Below are 19,668 nucleotides of genomic sequence, written 5' to 3'. Positions count from 1 at the left end.
CTGATTTCCTTGCTCAGCGATGATGGGTAGCCTTCACATTCGCCTGATCTCAAAATCTTGAAGCCCTTAAGGGTGCTACTCACCACGAAATTGGCACTATTCCCCTTGAAATGGCTAAATGAGTCATGTGAGCATCTTGAAGAGTGTATCACTAATGATGGCCACCACCTTGAAGACATCATTTTTAAAACACAGTGGAAAAACAAACTATTTTGTACACCCTTTCTTGTGTTGTAGTGAAATTTATTTTATCTTGTAGTGTTTTTGTAGAATAAATGTTTGAAATGGTACTTCTTTTTGGCTCACCCTGTATTATAAAGCACCAGTAATAAATACAGTGCAGTATAACAGTAATATAATATGCACAATACACGGATAAAGTGTCTAGTGATGAATAAAGTACCAGTGATTACAGTCTGACAGCCCATTCATATAATACATGAAATAATCCAGTAAAGGATATATGAATTAAAGCCCAGAGTTGTATAGTCTGATAGCAGCAGGAAGAAAATGTTCTCTCCTGCAGTAGGGGAGGAGCAGTCTGCTGTTCCTTACACTCTCTTGGCCCTGCAGCTTGTTATGGAGCAGATGGGAGGGGTGATCTTCATAATTAATGACACCTTAACCAGCATCCTCCTCTCTGCTGTCACCTCCACAGTGTCCAGTTTCACCCCAAGGACTGAACTGGCCTTTCTGATGATCTTGTTTAGTCTGTTTTTTTTTTTTTAGGAAGTCACTGCACACTGGAGAGATTCCGAAAGACTGGAAAATGGCAAATATCATCCCATTATATAAAAAGGGTGACAAGGCAGATCCAAGCAAATGTAGGCCAGTAAGCTTAACATGCATCACAGGAAAATTAATGGAAGGAATTATTAAGGATAAGATTGAGCAACACATGGCAAGGACAGGAGTTATTCTGAACAGTCAGCATAGGTTCAGAAGAGGGAGGTCGTGTTTTACTAACATGCTGGAAATCTATGTGCAGGCAACAAAAGGATACGATCAAAGTGGAGATTATGATATTATTTATCTGGACTTTCAGAAAGCATTTGATAAGGTGCCACATTAGAGGTTGGGCATCAAGTTAAAAGCAGTGGGAGTTCAGGGTGATGTTTTTAGATGGGTGCAGAATTGGCTCAGACACAGGAAGCAGAGGGTGATGGTGCGAGGAACCTCATCAGAACTGGCCGATGTTAAGAGTGGCGTTCCACAGGGGTCAGTGGTAGGGCCGCTGCTATTTTTAATATATATAAATGATTAAGATAGGAATATAACTAACAGGCTGGTTAAATTTGCAGATGATAGCAAAATAGGTGGATTAGCAGATAATTTGGAATCCATTATATCATTACAGAAGGACTTGGATAGCATACAGGCTTGGGCAGATTTGTGGCAAATGAAATTTAATGTCAGTAAATGTAAAGTATTACATATAGGAAGTAAAAATATTAGGTTTGAATACACAATGGGCGGTCGGAAAATTGAGAGCACACCTTATGAGAAGGATTTAGGAGTCATAGTGGACTCTATGCTATCAACTTTCCGACAGTGTTCAGAAGCCATTAAGAAGGCTAACAGAATGTTACGATATATAGCACGATTTGTGGAGTACAAGTCCAAGGAGGTTATGCTCAACCTTTATAATGCACTGGTGAGGCCTCATCTTGAGTACTGTGTGCAGTTTTGGTCTCCAGGCTACAAAAAGGACATAGCAGCGCTAGAAAAGGTCAAGAGAGGAGCGACTAGGCTGATTCCAGGGATACAGGGGTTGAATTGTGAGGAAAGATTAAAAGAGCTGAGCCTTTACAGCTTAAGCAAAAGAAGATAAAGAGGTGACATGATTGAAGTCTTTAAAATTATGAAGGGAATTAGTACAGCGGATCGAGACTTGTATTTTAAAATGAGTTAATCAAGAACACGGGGACAGAGTTGGAATCTTGTTAAGGGTAAATTTCGCACAAACATTAGGAAGTTTTTCTTTACACAAAGAACGATAGACACTTGGAATAAGCTACCAAGTAGTGTGGTAGACAGTAAGACGTTAGGGACTTTTAAAACTCGACCTGATGGTTTCTTGGAGGAAATATGTGGATAGGAACTGGTGAGCTTTGTTGGGCTGAATGGCCTGTTCTCGTCTAGAGTGTTCTAATGTTGGCTGTAATGCTGCTGTCCAAACACACCTCAGCATAGAAGATTCCACTCAACACCACAGACTCATAAAATGTCCTCAGCAGTAGGCCTCTTAAAAAAATAGAATTGTCTCTGGTCCTTGTACTGAAGTCCCATATTCTGCTCCCATCCCTGCTTATAATTCAGGTAAACACCCAGGTACTTATAAGTTTTAACAATCTTGATTTCCTATCTTTAGATGATGATGGGAGCCGGAGAAGACTACTTCTGAAAGTTCACCTCAAGCTCCTTTGTTTCTTTGGGTTCAGTTGGAGATAGTTGTGATGACACCACTCAAAAGAGCTACCTGCCAGGCCTATGTATTCTTCCTACTTACCTTCACTAATATACCCAACAATAAAAGTGTCATCCAAGAACTTTTTAAGGTGACACATCTCAGAATCAAACTTGAAATCTAAGCTATAAAAAGTGAAAAGGAATGGAGGACAGACAATTCCTTGTGGAGCACCTATGCTGCAAACTGTTCCTTCCGACACGCAGTTCCCTAATCTCACATACGGTGGTCTGTTAGTAAGGTAGTCTAAAATCCAGGACATCAGGCCAGTGTCAACCTGTGCCACACACAATTTCTCCCTCAATACGAGGGGCTGGATGGTATTAAAAGCGCTAGAGAAAAGAGAGAAAAAAAAAAACCAAAAACAAACCATGACTCTCACCATACTTTCAGCAATGTGTTCCACACTTGGTTCTCTGGGTGGAACTAATTTCCAGCACTGGAACCTTCTGTAGTCTCAAGCTGAGATTGCATATGTGCTTCAAGACACCACACAGCTCACAGGTTTAGTACTTTTGCACTGATTCCATCAGGGCCTGCCACTTTTCCTGCATGTAATCTGCGCAACTCATTTCTCACCTCGTCCTCTGCAATAGTAAACTCTGGATTTGGGATAGAGATGTGAGACAATGGGCAGTGGTAGTTATCTGATAGTAGTAATCAGTTCTGACTTATCCACTACTATTAATCAAACCTCTGACTCTTGACTAGCTGCAGTCAAAGGTTCTACCACATTAGTTTCACAGATTTCTCCATGATTATTAGGATTAGAACTCCTGCTACAGAGAATGTGCATCTATGTTTCGCCTTATTTGTTTTCAGCACCACATATATACAATTTTCCTGATTTAAACAGCAATCCCACCCACGTGATGGGCTTCTCTAAGCACTGGGGAAATCTATCTACCACCAGGTACGAACATTGTTATCAAAGTTAAGTTATCCATGAAGTCTTTAGCTGGTGGTTACACATATGCCAGACTTGTTTATATGAGGTGCCTACAATCTCTGCTAATTTAACCATGTTCAGTTTTAATACTAAGAAACTCACTGTAATTGTGCAAATCAAATTAAAATTTGCAGTTATAATAGTAATACAAAATGAGGTCCTTAATCTTTCCTGGGACACAGGCATTAGCAAGGTATAAACACAGCATTAATATACTCTTCTGTTTCCTTGATCATCCTTTTGAATGCCTCTGTATCCTCAATGCACCCAAGTATTTCACACATCTGAACTATCAAACTAAGAGATCTGCTGAAAGCACTAATCTAAATGCTCCCCATTGCTACTAAAATCTTGATGATTCAATGGTACAACTTATGCTTCCACTAAATACTTTACATATATTACATATTCGGAGCTGACCCATAATAAACATTGGCACATTAACTTGACCTCATATTAAGCGATCATCCACCAGTTGTGGCTACTGTATAAAGATGTTACACTTAAAAGTTTTAAATACAGAATTATTTCCTTTGCATCTTAAAAGTTTGCTTATTAAACAACCACTTGTTAGATAAAACTCACCTACAAAATAAAAAAGTAATCTAAGACATTCACCAAGTTAAAACGTGAGGACTGAAGAAAAAGTAAAAAAAAAAAAAAAATGGCACAATGAAAAAGTCAGGCAAAAAGCCTTAAAGCACTAGTTGACATAAGAGAACAAGACACAATGCTGGAGCTCTAAAAATGAAAAATACTTTGATGCCCTTGGGTTTTCTCTGCCCATCTTGTCACATGACTGCTTAGTATCTAATACTGACAGGTAAAACGGCCAAATGTAGAGGGCCAGGCATAAACTGCACATGCAAAAAAGGGCCAAGGACAAAGTCCAGTTCCCTACCTGGCAAGAAAAAAAAAAGACATTTACCGAATGATTCTGATGCCAAAAAAGACAATTTAGACAATCAGGCTGTTAGAAATCTGTCTGCTCTAAATCATTTTGGCTGCTCCCATTTAGGGGTTGCCAAAGCACCTGCTCTAAATCAGGGGTCCCAAACTCCAGTCATGGAAGGCGCACGTGGCTGCAGGTTTTCATTCTAAACCTTTTCTTAATTAGTGCACTGTTTTTGCTGCTAATTAACTTCTTTTGAATTAATTTTAATTAACTTGTCTTTTAAGATTTGTTCCCCAGGATTTCTTCATTGTTCTTCTGAATTGCTTTATTTCTTTCCTAACACTAGAATCCCTGAAGCCTAAGAAAAAACTCGTAATCCCAGCCCACCTTAAATTCTTTCGCACCTCCCCATCAGTGTCTTTTGTTTTGTTTTTGTGTCGATCAGCACAAGCAGTCTGCTATTATACCCCTCACCACCTACACTGCTCAAGTCGTACAGAAGATTCTTAGAGCTAAACTCTGTTTATGTGGGTGTGAGGTGCCTGAGGTTGTAGACGGTAGACGCTTCTATACTGTGAGATAATATTGTCCGTGATTTCTTGTATTTTAACATGTTTCTGGTTCCTCTATCATACTTTCTGCAGAATTTAGAATACGTTTATACCACTTTTTCATTTAAGGCAGCACAGTGACACGGTGGGTACCTGCTGCAATATGTGCCCATTTGCCATGATTTAGCTGGATATGCAGCTGGATATTGTTCTTGTGTAGTCTGAATGTTTTCCTTTATCTACATGGACACTGGGGTCAAGAAGTAGCCACTGCGCTGTTTACACTAATTGGAAAAAGCTTCCTCATGATAAGATACATTTTCATTCACAAAAGGACAATTAGACAGTGTGGACTAATTTAACTTTTAGAAAATAAAGAAATAAAGACTGGATTTGACATTTAATCACTATTTGTAAATTCTAGAATGGCTCTCAGACTATTTTAGAAAAAAAACTCAGAAATCTAAAAAACACTTTTTAAATATACTGTAGTTGAAAAATAGCCCCTTCCCCCAAACACCCTCCTTAACAGTGTTGTTTCTCGAACCCGACTTCTTGGTTAAAAGTGATCCGACTCATTTTCTACAGAATTTATACATAGTGCAGTCTCCATGTTTCTTTAAACAAATAAAAACAAAATCTAATAGATACCGTGCAAGTGGAGCTTACTCTAAGGGATGACAGAGTAAACTTAAAGCAGTTTCTGAGTTGCAGAGAAGGCACAAAGATGACTTATGACCCAGTACCTCATTGTACTTTTAAGTAGTGAACCCCAGGGCAGTTGCTTCATGACATTTAGTCCCTGTATTTAAAGAGTGACAGCTGAGTCGGCATACTGGGCATTAAATTGTATCAATATAAAGTCAACATTACATTCATCTATTATCAGACATGTTTAGTTTAGGGTCATATGCATTGAAGCCTATTCCAGCAGCATCAGGTGCAAGGTAGAGACTGTCCCTTGACGGTGTGCCAATTTAGTTTTTTACATTACAACCTTCTAACAGTGAAAATAATTCCTCCATCTTTAAGAAGCTACTTGTTTTGCTTCTCAAATTCAACCCATACCAAGCATTTTTTTCTGGTTTCAAAATTCAAACAAACCACACACAGATTATAAATGTAGCCAGCATTTGATTTTATCATTTATATATCACAATGCCTTTGCAGTGCTCCTGTGTTTTTATTAGGAAACATACTTCTTTCATTTGTTTAATCATCACCACAACCATCATAATTATATGGTTTTATTAAATATTTTGGTGACTTTATTTCTGCAGTGCAGATTTGTTTCTCATTTTGATTTTAATGCTAACTTAACTTTGATCATCCCTATCTCTGCAATCACCAATAAACACACGTGTTTAATACACACAGCCGTTATATTTATAATCGTATATATGTTTAAATATGCATACAGTGTTAAGCCCACATAATTCAATTAAACAACAGTGGTTACAAGATAACAAGATGGGAAACAGTCCCAGAGAGGGCATCAGCACAATGACAGGCCCACCCATGAATTCACAGAGAAGATAATTTTGTGTCTCCAAATAACTTTACCTGCACACCTTTGAAGATCTGGTAAGAAAGCCCATGCAAATACAGAGAAAATGTGTACTCTCCACACAGACAACAACCAGGTGCAGAATTTAAATCTGAATTCCTGCAGGTGCAGCAGCAGAAACAACTGCATCTGAATATACTGTAGATGTACAATATGGGTATATTATTTTAACACTTGGTTTATGCCTTGATCCACAGGTGATTTGCAAGATCAAGGTACATTACAACTGTTTATAGGTAGCATTCACAGTTGCAGCAAAATCAGGTAATGTAAATTGCTCATTGTTACATAATGCGGTAGAGGCAGAAACTGCATCAGCAATGTAAAAGTTTCAAATCTAATGTTTTGTCCTCTACACTAAACCACACTACCCTCCAGTGTTAAGTGGTATATTGGTAATAAAAAATGTACCAAATTTTAAAAGCTGTATTATGCAAAACTCGGTAATGTTACTACATGAAAATGTGACGGATATTGCTTTAAGCTGCCTTTATTGAAAAGTAAGCATTCAGTCTTTAAGAAAGAAAAAGAATACACAGTGTAGATTTGCTGATTGTACGCATGTGGTGTTGCATCTGTGTAACTGGCAAGAAAAAAACCAAATCATGCCAGCTAAACTTTGTTACATACCTGTCAATTTACTTTACAAAAACAGAAATGGGAAAAGATTATAACAATAGGTGCACCCAACTTGTTGATAAACAGGCCAGTCAAACTGAGATATGGAAATACTTTGCTTATTAGGCAAATTCAAAAGGTGAACCTGAAGATATTACAGAACCTGTTTGCTCATGGGGTTACAAGGCTTGTCTTGCAAAGGGAGGCAACATATTAAATCTTTCATGCGCATTACAATTTCTTATAGGAGGTTAGAACTACACAGGTGTGAAATGATATTTACATTTAAAAAAAAGTTAAGATTAATGTATTTCATAGTGGTGGCTGTTTAACATGGGCAGCATCTTCACACAGCAACAGTTCACAAAGAATGCTTTGCTGAAGACTGTTTGATGAAGGGACACAAACAAACTAGTTCAGCCTAATCATTAAAATTCTGTAGAGAGTAATGCCAAACGCAATACTAAATAAAATTAATCTGCAATTAACTTAATGCATTGCACACAGTTTAAAAATATTTATAAGCTCCCATATGCATATAATATTCTATGCACCCTTTTAAAGTCACATTTTGCAAAAATTGAGAGAAATTATGACACTATTAAATGTTCACACTGTCTAGTTTGCAGTTTCAGTCCAGGGATCTGTCGTTTTCCAATTTTTGTGTTACTCCAGAAATTACAAACTGGTTTTACTAAATGATTACCAGAAGAAACATTGTTTACTTTTAGGACTCTAGGTACTGATAGTATTTTATCTTCCCAGGGTTGCCATAGTTAAGAAGAGATATGCTCTTCTGGTTTTGGTTTTTTGAATAAGTTTACATGAAGAATATTCGCAGGAGGTGTTGTCCTTGGACTAACTTTAAATAAAGTCAGAATATTGTCAACACTAACCTCCTCTGCTTCTTTATTTTATTAATGAGCAATGTTTACAGGAACCCATGGAAGGTATTCAGGTATTTTAAACAATTGTCTCCTAATAAGTACACAAGGGTATTACATTGAAGTAGCTGCTTTTTTAATATTCAGTTTCATTAGTGCCTGTGTTTGTTCTGTTGATTGTAAATTGCCAGTTAATTCTGCATATTATTTTTGAAAAATTCCAAGTTATTCACTATTTGCTTCTGTTTCATTTTGGTATCAGTTCTGAGATACCAAAGCTAGTGTTGGTATCAAGGTCAAAATTGTGGTATCACTCCAATACCCACAACTCACATTCACACACACACACACAACAGTGAAAACAACACAAAAAATGACAGAATAATATTCAGTGTGCTGCACCTGTCCTTTTGGGTTAATATATGTGGTAATTTGTAACAGTTAAAAAATCTCTCCAGTAACTTACCTTTAATGTTAATGGTATCTACCAACATGTCAATTACTATAATGGTCCCTGTTCGTCCTATTCCAGCACTGTGTGGGGAAAAAAAAATAAGTTACACAAAAATGTTTAGCAACAAAATATTAATTAGTATTCAATAATATACTTTTTTTAGTCTAGTCCCTGTTTCAGTTCCAGACAAGTTCTCAATAATAGGCCTTACCGAGGTAAGCGCATTTTCTTCCTTTTGAAATCTATAGTGTGGAACACCCAACATTTTTATTTACATTTTCTAAAAAAATTCTGATAAACATTAAGCTAATATACAGCAAGCAATTCATCCTCTTTGTTTATTCTTTGTTCTTTATTTTATTGATAAGCTTGCAATAGCAGCATTAGTAGTAGCAGTAATATTAGTATTGTCACATGTACAAAAGATGACTCAGTGCAAGATTTGTTAAAATATTAAAACACATCAGAAAATTTACAAAGTTTTTATTTAAAACCCATTGCAAAAAAAGTTGGGATTGTAAGGCGTTTACCACTTTTTAATGTTGCTATTCCTTCTCACAATACTTAAAACATTTTTGGCACTGAGGATACCAAGTGACAAAGCATTTCTTGTTTTATTTTGTTCCATTCTTCCTGTAATCACGTTTTAAGGTGTGCAACAGAGCGGGTTGTTATTGTTTCATTTTCGTTTGAAAATTCTCCACACATTCTCTATTAGGGACAGGTCAGGGACCGCAGGCAGGCCAGTCTAGTACCTGTACCCTCTTCTTCCACAGCCATGCCTTTGTAATGTGTGCAGAATGTGGTTTTGCATTGTCTTGTTGGAAAATGCATGGACCTGTCTGGAAAAAATGTCATCTTGATGGCAGCATATGTTGTTCTGATATCTCAGTGTATGTTTCTGCATTAATGCTGTCATCATAGAAGTATAAATTATCTTTGCCAAGGGCACGGACACAACTCCATACCATGACAGTCCCTGGCTTTTAAAGTTGTTGCTCATAACAGTCTGGATGGTCCTTTTCGTCTTTAGTCCGGATCACAAGGCCTCCATTTCTTCTGAAAAAGATCTAGGATACTGATTCATCTGACCACAATACATTTTTCCACTATGAGATGATCCATGCCTTGGAGCCCAGAGAAGTCAACATCACTTCTGGACATGGTTAACATAAGGCTTCTTTTTTGCACAGTAAAATTTTAAGTGGCATTTGTGAATGTACTGTAGTGCTTGACAAAGGTTTGCCAAAGTAATCTCTTGCCCATGTGGTTATATCAGCTATTGATGACCAATTGTTCTTGATGCAGTGCCGTCTGAAGGATTGGAGATCATGGGTGTTCAGGTTAGGCATGCGCCTTAGCCCTTTATGCACTAAAATTCCTCCAGATTCCTGGAATCATTTAATGAAATTATACACTGTAGAGCAGGGGTCCCCAACCCCTAGTCTGCAGCCCACCATCTGACAGCCAGGCAGCAAGAGAACTGCCGGCAACGGAGACTCACTCAGTGAAGGGCTACAGCAAAATGGCTGTCCCCTTCACTGAGGACACTTTTCAGAACGCTAGGCGGTCGGGACTTTGCAGCGGTGCAGAGAGAGCAGAGAGACAGAGGTGAGAGAGTATTTTTATGGTCCCGACAGTTTCCCCATATGACACGAGTCTACAGAAATCTCGTTACTACTAAGTACATTCAGCAGATACTTTTATTACAACAAAGTGACCTTAAAATGTTTGAATGAACCATCCACAGAGCAGTTAGTTCTGTGGTCACAGCTCAGTTGTGCACAAACAGAAACACTGTAAAAAAAGTTTTTTTCTTTGAACTTCCCTCGTACTGTTTTTTTTATTTTTGCTGTTTTTGTTTTCTGTGGTTTTCAGTGATACCTGTTGCTTATTGCTCATCAACATCTGAAAAACATCCATTCAAATTTAACTTATTGTCACCCTCCTATAGAAACAGCAGACACAAAAAAACGATGGTGTTAATGTTTGTGATGTGCAATCTTTAGGAATGACAAATACAATGCATATGTTTTTCTTATATGCAAAAAAAAGAAGAAAAATCTCAGATTGCAAACTGTTGGATTTGAAGACAGTTTTGATGTCGTTCCTTAAAGAATCATTCCTATTAATGCAGCACTCATTCAAGAAAATGTGAGGTTTGTAAACTCTCTTGGGACAACACACCGAAGAGCATCCCAAAGTGTGATCACTGCGTCTGTGGAAGACTACCTGTTGCTGGAACAACAGACAAACAATCTTCCACAGACGTGGCAATCACGCTTCAGGACGCACTTCAGCGTGATGTTCCCGTCTGATCTCAAACGAGTTCAGAAACCTCACAATATGAACAGGCATACAGGCACTATAGGGCACCCAACCTTTATCTACTCTGCAGACTCAGTATCCAGCCCGGCTGAAAGAGCCTGTCAGAGGCATTGGTGGAGCAGCAGCACGTGGGGCAGAGGTAGAAGATACCCGTTGTTCAAGTTGGCAGATAAAGTGGCTCATTCCAAGCCAAACTTGATTTATGGGGCCGATGTGTAAATTGGGATTTTTGGTATGTTTCAAATGTTAGCAGAGGTTGTTAAAGATACCATGTCAGGGCCTTCTTTCTCCCAGCTGGTGTATGATCACCTATCTCAGCTTTCAATAGAGTTTGAGCATTATTCCCAACCAAAAAAGACCCCCGAAATGGGAAGGAATGGATCCGTGACCCCTTTGTGAATTAGCCAGGTGAATCAACTTTGTCTGTGCTTGAAGAAGATCAACTGCTTTAGGTTGCAAATGATGGTGACCTTAAAAGTATGTTTGAGACAACTTCAAATCTCCATACATTTTGGATTAAAGTCAAGGCGGAATATCCTGAGGTTGCCACAAAAACAATAAAAGGTCTGCTTCCATTTCCAACATCCTATCTTTGTGAAGCAGCATTTTCTGCAGTGACAGCAACCAAAATCAGATTACGGAGTAGACTAAACATAAGCAACAAACTTTGCGTGTCACTGTCTTCCATCGTCCTCAGATGGGATCGATTGGTTGAAGGAAAACAAACTCGGGGTTCCCACTGATTCTGCATTATGGCAAGTTGTATAATTTCTATTATGATATTATCTATACTAATAAAAGGCAAAGCCCTCACTGACTCACTCACTCACTCACTGACTCACTGACTCACTCATCACTAATTCTCCAACTTCCCGTGTAGATAGAAGGCTGAAATTTGGCAGGCTTATTCCTTTCAGCTTACTTACAAAAGTTAAGCAGGTGTTATTTCGAAACTCTACACGTAACGGTCATAACGGTCGATAACAGTCGACAACATCCGCCATGTTGAACTTTCTTATTTACAGTCCCATCTTCACGAAATTTGGTAGGTGGCTTCCCTGCGTTAACCGAAACCGATGTACGTAGTTATTTCGATGGTATGACGCCACTGTCGGCCGCCATATTGAACTTTCCAACGTCACTAATTCTCCAACTTCCCGTGTAGGTAGAAGGCTGATCCCATCTTCACAAAATTTGGTAGGCGGCTTCCCTGCGCTAACCGAAACCGATCTACGTACTTATTTCGGTGGAATGACACCACTGTCGGCTGCCATATTGAACTTTCCAACATCACTAATTCTCCAACTTCCCATGTAGGTAGAAGGCTGAAATTTGGCAGGCTCATTCCTTACATCTTACTTACAACAGTTAAGCAGGTTTCATTTCGAAATTCTACGCGTAACAGTAATAACGGTTGACAACGTTCGCCATGTTGAACTTTCTTAATTATGGCCCCATCTTCACGAAATTTGGTAGGTGGCTTCCCTGTGCTAACTAAAACTAATGTACGCACTTATTTCAGTTGTATGATGCCACTGTCGCCCGCCATATTGAACTTTTCAACGGTCTTTGTTACTTATGGGCCCATCTTCAAGAAATATGGTACGCGGGTTCCCAATGCTAACTGAATCCTACTTACGTACATATATACATCCATAGCCTGCAGCTCGGTCACCGTGTAAGGCGGCGTTGGGTCCCCCATCCCAACGCCTCCCACGCTGTTGGCTGCCTGACTATATAAGGCCGTCCGTCGCTCCGGTCTGTACATTCCCTTCCTTGCTTCACCACGGGATTCACGTCTCCCTGCTGATAACTTCAGCCTTTTTATTTAATCCACGGCTTCTCCGCTGTTTTATTGTTCGTTTATTACGATTATAGTTATTGTTTAAGTATTTTAGACTTACTTTGCATTGTTCAGGTACCCATTTCCTTTATCATTCCAACCGTACCCCCATTAACATGTATATCGAGGTGATCACCATCGATCAAAGAACTGTCACTTACTGAGTGGTTTCCATGCCCGGAGATGGCACCTACCTTTTCCATTCTCTGTGTTACATATTGCACGGCCATATCAGGCTCACTCTTGATATCCAGAGGAACATTGTTTCTTATGTATTGAATGACTGGGACAGGTTCAAGGTGTGGACTGATGATGGTACAGGAGATAATTATACTACACAGGAGCACTATAAGAGTGAAATGCTTAAGCCCTTCACCTATTGTTCTGCATGTGAGTTGATGGCTGCCGCTGAATTGTTCGGTTGTCGCTTTCAAGTGTACCGAAATGGCCAAATATTTTACACCTTTCGACAACTGCCAGTGCCTCTTAAACATCTTAGACTCAAAGGTGACGATTTCAGTAGTGGACACTTTGATGTTCAAGAATGTTTAAACTCTCAAAAGCTGGATGTGAAGTTATCGATGAAACCGGCTGTATGCTTACAACGCTTGACAGATGCCGAATGTCACTTCAGCACAAGACCTGCAAATACTGTCGTAATTGAAACAAACCATGAAACTCAAACCGATTATGACAGCAGCAATCCAAGCTGTGAGATTTGAAACAAGATTACTGTTCACATGGCCAACTGTACGTTGCATGCTCAAGAGTAAGCTCAGCACACAGCTTGGTCATATTACAACCGGAGGGCCAAACTCACAATGTGGTATACAAAGAGATCCTTAACAAATAATTATTGGTATATTTTCCCTCAGTTTAAAAAGGTTTAATTTTCTTCTTAATAAAAATTTTAAGGCAGTACTTCGCCGCTGCGAAGCGCGGGTATTTTGCTAGTAACTTAATAATAACAGAAATGTAAATTATATATAAAACTGCTCTATGAACCCCACCCCCCAAGCGGTCCTTGGTGTCAAAAAGGTGGGGGACCACTGATGTAGTGATAAAAATATGCAAATCCCTTCGAATCCTTCTTTGTGGAACTTTGTTTTTAAACACTGCAATCATTTTCTCATGCATCTATTAAATTAGTTTGCTTCTCAAATACTCAGCCTTTTGTGGACACTGCATGATTATGTGTGAAAAAGAATGGTGGTGTATTTCTAGTGCTACTGCCACGCAACAAGAGGACTGGAGTTCACAGCATAAGTTGAAGCTTGCATATACTGTGCATATTGCATATGTTTCCTCCCACAATTAAAAGACATGCAGGTTAAGTGGGGTGTTAATGCTGGTGTTTGTTTACTCTACAATGAGCTGGGTACACTGTCCATGGATTGGTTTTACCCAACATAACATAATTTTTCCTCACATGCAGAAGATACCCAATTAAACCTTTTTTTTTTCTATAAGCCAAATGACATATCTCAGATGGTATTCTTAAATTATTGTGTCAGTGAGTTAAAGGAATGGAGAGATGAGAACTACTTATTTCTGAACATAGAAGAAATATAAATGCTATGTATTTGGGTGAGGGGTAATATTCTGTCACTTTTTAACTCAATTTCAAGCACCATTAGTTTTACTGAATCAGAGATCACGGCCTGATGAAGCAAACAGGACAACACACAATTTTGCTGTTATCTTTGGATGTTTTTTAAAAGACAAATTACAAATCTGTCTAAAACATGTTTTCTTTTTCATTTTAAAATTGTTGGAAAATAAACACTTTCTATGTATGCAGGATACTAAAAAATTAACTCATGCATTTATTTGTAGTAGGATCAACTACCACAATTAACTATTTAGTGGCTGTTCAAAACGTTCTTTACGCAGCTATCCATTAATTCAAAGTGCTGCTGCAAGAATCATTACATGAACTTGAAAGTATGGACACATAACCTATCTGAACTTATCATTACTTACAAACCACAGTGCACATTACGATCTCAAGATATTAGTCCATCCATCCATCATCTTCCGCTTATTCGAGGTTGGGTCACGGGGGCAGCAGGTTGAGCAGAGAAGCCCAGACTTCCCTCTCCCCGGCCACTACTTCTAGCTCTTCTGGGAGAATCCCAAGGCGATCCCAGACCAACCGGGAGACATAGTCCCTCCAGCGTGTCCTGGGTCTTCCCCTGGGCCTCCTCCCGGTTGGATGTGCCCGGACCACCTCACCAGGGAGGTGTCCAGGAGGCATCCTGATCAGATGCCTGAGCCACCTCATCTGACTCCTCTCGATGCGGAGGAGCAGTGGCTCTACTCTGAGCTCCTCCCGGATTACTGAGCTTCTCATCCTATCTTTAAGGGAAAGCCCAGACACCCCGCGGAGGAAACCTATTTCAGCCGCTTGTATTCGCAATCTCGTTCTTTTGGTCCTCCTCCTTAAACCGTCACCTTATCGTGGCGGAGGGGTTTGCATATCCCAATGATCCTAGGAGCTATGTTGTCCGGGGCTTTATGCCCATGGTAGGGCCACCCAAGGCAAACTGGTCCTAGGTGAGGGATGAGACAAAGAGCGGTTCAACAAACCTCCAATGATGAGCGAAACCTTTGGACGACGTTTTCCCTTGCCGGACGCAGGTCACCGGGGCCCCCCTCTGGAGCCAGGCCTGGAGGTGGGGCCTGGTGGCCGGGCCTGCACACATGGGGCTCGGCCGGGCACAGCCCGAAGAGGTAACGTGGGTCCTCCTCCCCATGGGCTCACCACCTATGGGAGGGGCCAAGGAGGTTGGGTGCAGTGTGAGTTGGGTGGTGGCGAAGGCGGGGACCTTGGCGGTCTGATCCTCGGCTACAGAAACTGGCTCTTGGGGCGTGGAATGTCACCTCTCTGAAGGGGAAGGAGCCTGAGCTAGTGCGCGAGGTGAGAGGTTCGGCTAGATATAGTCGGACTCACCTCGGCACAGCTTGGACTCTGGAACCAATCTCCTTGAGAGGGGCTGGACTCTCTACCACTCTGGAGTTGCCCCGGTGAGAGGCCGAGCAGGTGTGGGCATACTTATTGCCCCCACTGGAGCCTGTGCATTGGGGTTTACCCCGGTGGACGAGAGGGTGGCCTCCCTCCGCCTTTGGGTCCTGTCTGTTGTTTGTGCGTATGCGCCGAACAGCAGTTTGGAGTATCCACCCTTTTTGGAGTCTCTGGAGGGGTTGCTAGAGGGCATACCTTCTGGGGATTCCCTCGTTTTGCTGGGAGACTTCAATGCTCACGTGGGCAATGACAGTGAGACCTGGAAGGGCGTGATTGGGAGGAATGGCCCCCCCGATCTGAACCCGAGCGGTGTTTTGTTATTGGACTTCTGTGCTCGTCATGGATTGTCCATAACGAACACCATGTTCAAGCATAAGGGTGTTCATATGTGCACTTGGCACCAGGACACCCTAGGCCTCAGGTCGATGATCGACTTTGTGGTGTGTCGTGGACTTGCGGCCATATGTCTTGGACACTCGGGTGAAGAGAGGGGCGGAGCTGTCAACTGATCACCACCTGGTGGTGAGTTGGCTTCGATGGTGGGGAAGATGCCGTCAGACCTGGTAGGCCCAAACGTGTTGTGAGGGTCTGCTGGGAACGGCTGGCAGAGTCCCCTGTCAGAAGTAGCTTCAACTCCCACCTCCGCAGAACTTCAACCCGTCCCGAGGGAGGTGGGGACATTGAGTCCAATGGGCCATGTTCCGTGCCTCTATTGTTGAGGCGGCTGACGGAGCTGTGGCCGCAAGGTGGTCGGTGCCTGTCGTGGCGGCAATCCCGAACCCGTTGGTGGACACCGCGGTGAGGGATGCCGTCAAGCTGAAGAAGGAGTCCTATAGGACTTTTTGTCCTGTGGGTCTCTGGAGGCAGCTGATAGGTACCGCAGGCCAAGCGAACGCCGGTTGTTGCTGAGGCAAAACTTCGGGCATGGGAGGAGTTTGGAGAGCCATGGAGAACGACTTTGGACGGCTTCGAGGAGATTCTGGTCCACCGTCCGGCGTCTCAGGAGGGAAGCAGTGCAGTGTCAACACCGTATATGGTGGGGATGGTGCGCTGCTGACCTCGACTTCGGGCGTAGGGTCGGTGGGAGGAGTACTTCAAGACCTCCTCAATCCCACTAACATGCCTTCCAATGAGGAAGCAGAGCCTGGGGACTCTGAGGTGGGCTCTCCCATCTCTGGGACTGAAGTCACCGAGGTGGTCAAAAACTCCTTGGTGGCAGGGCCCGGGGTGGATGAGATCGCCCGGAGTTCCTTAAGGCTCTGGATGTTGTAGGACTGTCTTGGTTGACACGTCTCTGCAACATCGCATGGACATCGGGACAGTGCCTCTGGATTGGCAGACCGGGTGGTGGTCCCTCTTTAAAAGGGGACCGGAGGGTGTGTTCCAACTATAGAGGGATCACACTCCTCAGCCTCCCTGGAAAAGTCTATTCGGGGTTCTGGAGAGGAGGGTCCGTCGGATAGTCAACCTCGGATTCAGGAGGAACAGTGTGGTTTTAGTCCTGGTCGCGAACAGTGGACCAGCTCTTCACCCTTAGCAGAGTCCTGGAGGGTGCATGGGAGTTTGCCCACCGGTCTACATGTGTTTTGTGGACTTGGAAAAGGCATTCGACCGTGTCCCTCGGGAATCCTGTGGGGGTGCTCGGGAGTATGGGGTACGGACCCCTGATAAGAGCTGTTGGTCTCTGTACAACGGTGTCAGAGCTTGGTCCGCATTGCGGCAGTAAGTCGAGCCCGTTTCCAGTGAGAGTTGGACTCCGCCAGGGCTGCCCTTTGTCACCGATTCTGTTCATAACTTTTATGGACAGAATTTCTAAGCGCAACCAGGGTGTTGAAGGGGTCGGTTTGGTGGACTCAGGATTGGGTCACTGCTTTTGCAGATGATGTTGTCCTGTTTGCTTCATCAGGCCGTGATCTTCAGCTCTCTCTGGATCGGTTCGCAGCTGAGTGTGAAGCGGCTGGGATGAGAATCAGCACCTCCAAATCCGAGCATGGTCCTCAGCGGAAAAGGGTGGAGTGCCCTCTCAGGGTTGGAGGAGAGATCCTGCCCCAGGGTGGAGGAGTTCAAGTATCTCGGGGTCTTGTTCACGAGTGAGGGAAGAATGGAGCGTGAGATCGACAGGCGGCATCCGCAGTGATGCGGGCTCTGCATCAGTCTGTCGTGGTGAAAAAGGAGCTGAGCCGTAAGGCAAAGCTCTCAATTTACCAGTCGATCTACGCTCCTACCCTCACCTATGGTCATGAGCTGCGGGTAGTGACCGAAAGAACGAGATCGCGAATACAAGCGGCTAAAATGAGTTTCCTCAGCAGGGTGTCTGGGCTTTCCCTTAAAGATAGGGTGAGAAGCTCAGTTATCCGGGAGGGGCACAGAGTAGAGCCGCTGCTCCTCCGCATCGAGGCAGGATCTCTCCTCCAACCCTGAGAGGGCACTCCACCCTTTTCCGGCTGAGGACCATGCTCTCGGATTTGGAGGAGCTGATTCCCATCCCAGCCGCTTCACACTCAGCTGTAAACCAATTCAGAGAGAGCTAAAGATCACGGCCTGATGAAGCTAACAGGACAACGTCATCTGCAAAAAGCAGTGACCCAATCCTAAGTCCACCAAACCGGACCCCCTCAACGCCCTGGCTGCCCCTAGAAATTCTGTCCATAAAAGTTATGAACAGAATCGGTGACAAAGGGCAGCCCTGGCGGAGTCCAACTCTCACTGGAAACGGGTTCGACTTACTGCCGGCAATGCAGACCAAGCTCTGACACCAGATGTACAGGGACCGAACAGCCCTTATCAGGGGGTCCAGTACCCCATACTCCTAAAGCAACCCCCACAGGATTCCTCAAGGGACACGGTCAAACGTCTTTTCCAAATCCACAAAATACATGTAGACTGGTTGGGCAAACTCCCATGCACCCTACAGGACTCTGCTAAGGGTGAAGAGCTGGTCCACTGTTCCGCGACCAGGACGAAACCACACTGTTCCTCCTGAATCCGAGGTTTGACTATCCGATGGACCCTCCTCTCCAGAACCCCTGAATAGACTTTTCCAGGGAGGCTGAGGAGTGTGATCCCTCTGTAGTTGGAACACACCCTACAGTCCCCCTTCTTAAAGAGGGGGACCACTACCAAGGTCTGCCAATCCAGAGGCACTGTTCCCGATGTCCATGTGATGTTGCAGAGACGTGTCAACCAAGACAGTCCTACAACATCCACAGCCTTGAGGAACTCCGGGCGTATCTCATCCACCTCCGGGGCCCTGCCACCAAGGAGTTTTTTGACCACCTTTGTGACTTCAGTCTCAGAGATGGGGGAAGCCCACCTCTGAGTCCCCAGGCTCTGCTTCCTCATTGGAAGGCATGTTGGTGGGATTGAGGAGGTCTTCGGAGTACTCCCTCCACCGACCCACAACGCCCCGAGTCGAGGTCAGCAGCAAACCATCCCCACCATATACGGTGTTGACACTGCACTGCTTCCCCCTCCTGAATCACCAGACGGTGAACCTTCTCCTCAAAACCGTCCGAAAGTCGTTCTACATGGCCTCCCCAAACTCCTCCCATCCCTCTCCTCCCATTTTTGTCTCAGCAACCACCGATGCCACATTCCGCTAGGCCTGTCGGTACCTATTAGCTGCCTCCAGAGTCCCACAGGACAAAAGGGTCCGGTACGAATCTTTCTTCAGCTTGACGGCATCCCTCACCGCTGGTGTCCAACAACGGGTCCGACAATTGCCGCCACTGACCACCTTACGGCCACGGCTCCGGTCAGCCGCTTCAACAATAGAGGCACAGAACATTGCCCATTCGGACTCAATATCCCCCACCTACCTCAGTATGTTGTCGAAGTTCTGCTGGAGGTGGGAGTTGAAGCTACTTTTGACAGGGGACTCTGCCAGACGTTACCAGCAGACCCGCAGAACATGTTTGGGCCTACTGGGCCTGACCAGCATCCTCCCCCACCATCAAAGCCAACTCACCACCAGGTGGTGATCAGTTGACAGCTCCGCCCCTCTCTTCACCCAAGTGTCGAAGATATGTGGCTGCAAGTCCTGCGACACGACCACAAAGTCGATCATCGAAGGCCTAGGGTGTCCTGG

General features: G+C 43.2%; 1 protein-coding gene across 3 annotated transcripts in view; it reads right to left on the bottom strand.

Moving 5' to 3' along the window:
* ptpn6 (protein tyrosine phosphatase non-receptor type 6) overlaps positions 1 to 19,668 on the bottom strand; it is a 175,928-nt gene that overhangs the window by 12,653 nt on the left and 143,607 nt on the right. For all 3 annotated transcript variants that reach the window (XM_039763759.1, XM_039763760.1, XM_039763761.1), the window contains exon 12: positions 8,398 to 8,465. In XM_039763759.1, the coding sequence (XP_039619693.1) occupies positions 8,398 to 8,465 (68 nt within the window). The remainder of the gene's footprint in view (positions 1 to 8,397; positions 8,466 to 19,668) is intronic.

This window comes from Polypterus senegalus, chromosome 9 (assembly GCF_016835505.1).
Source record: "Polypterus senegalus isolate Bchr_013 chromosome 9, ASM1683550v1, whole genome shotgun sequence".
In the NCBI taxonomy this organism is placed as follows: domain Eukaryota; kingdom Metazoa; phylum Chordata; class Cladistia; order Polypteriformes; family Polypteridae; genus Polypterus; species Polypterus senegalus.
The sequence above is the reverse complement of the archived record's forward strand: the minus strand, read 5'-3'. Positions and strand labels throughout refer to the sequence as shown.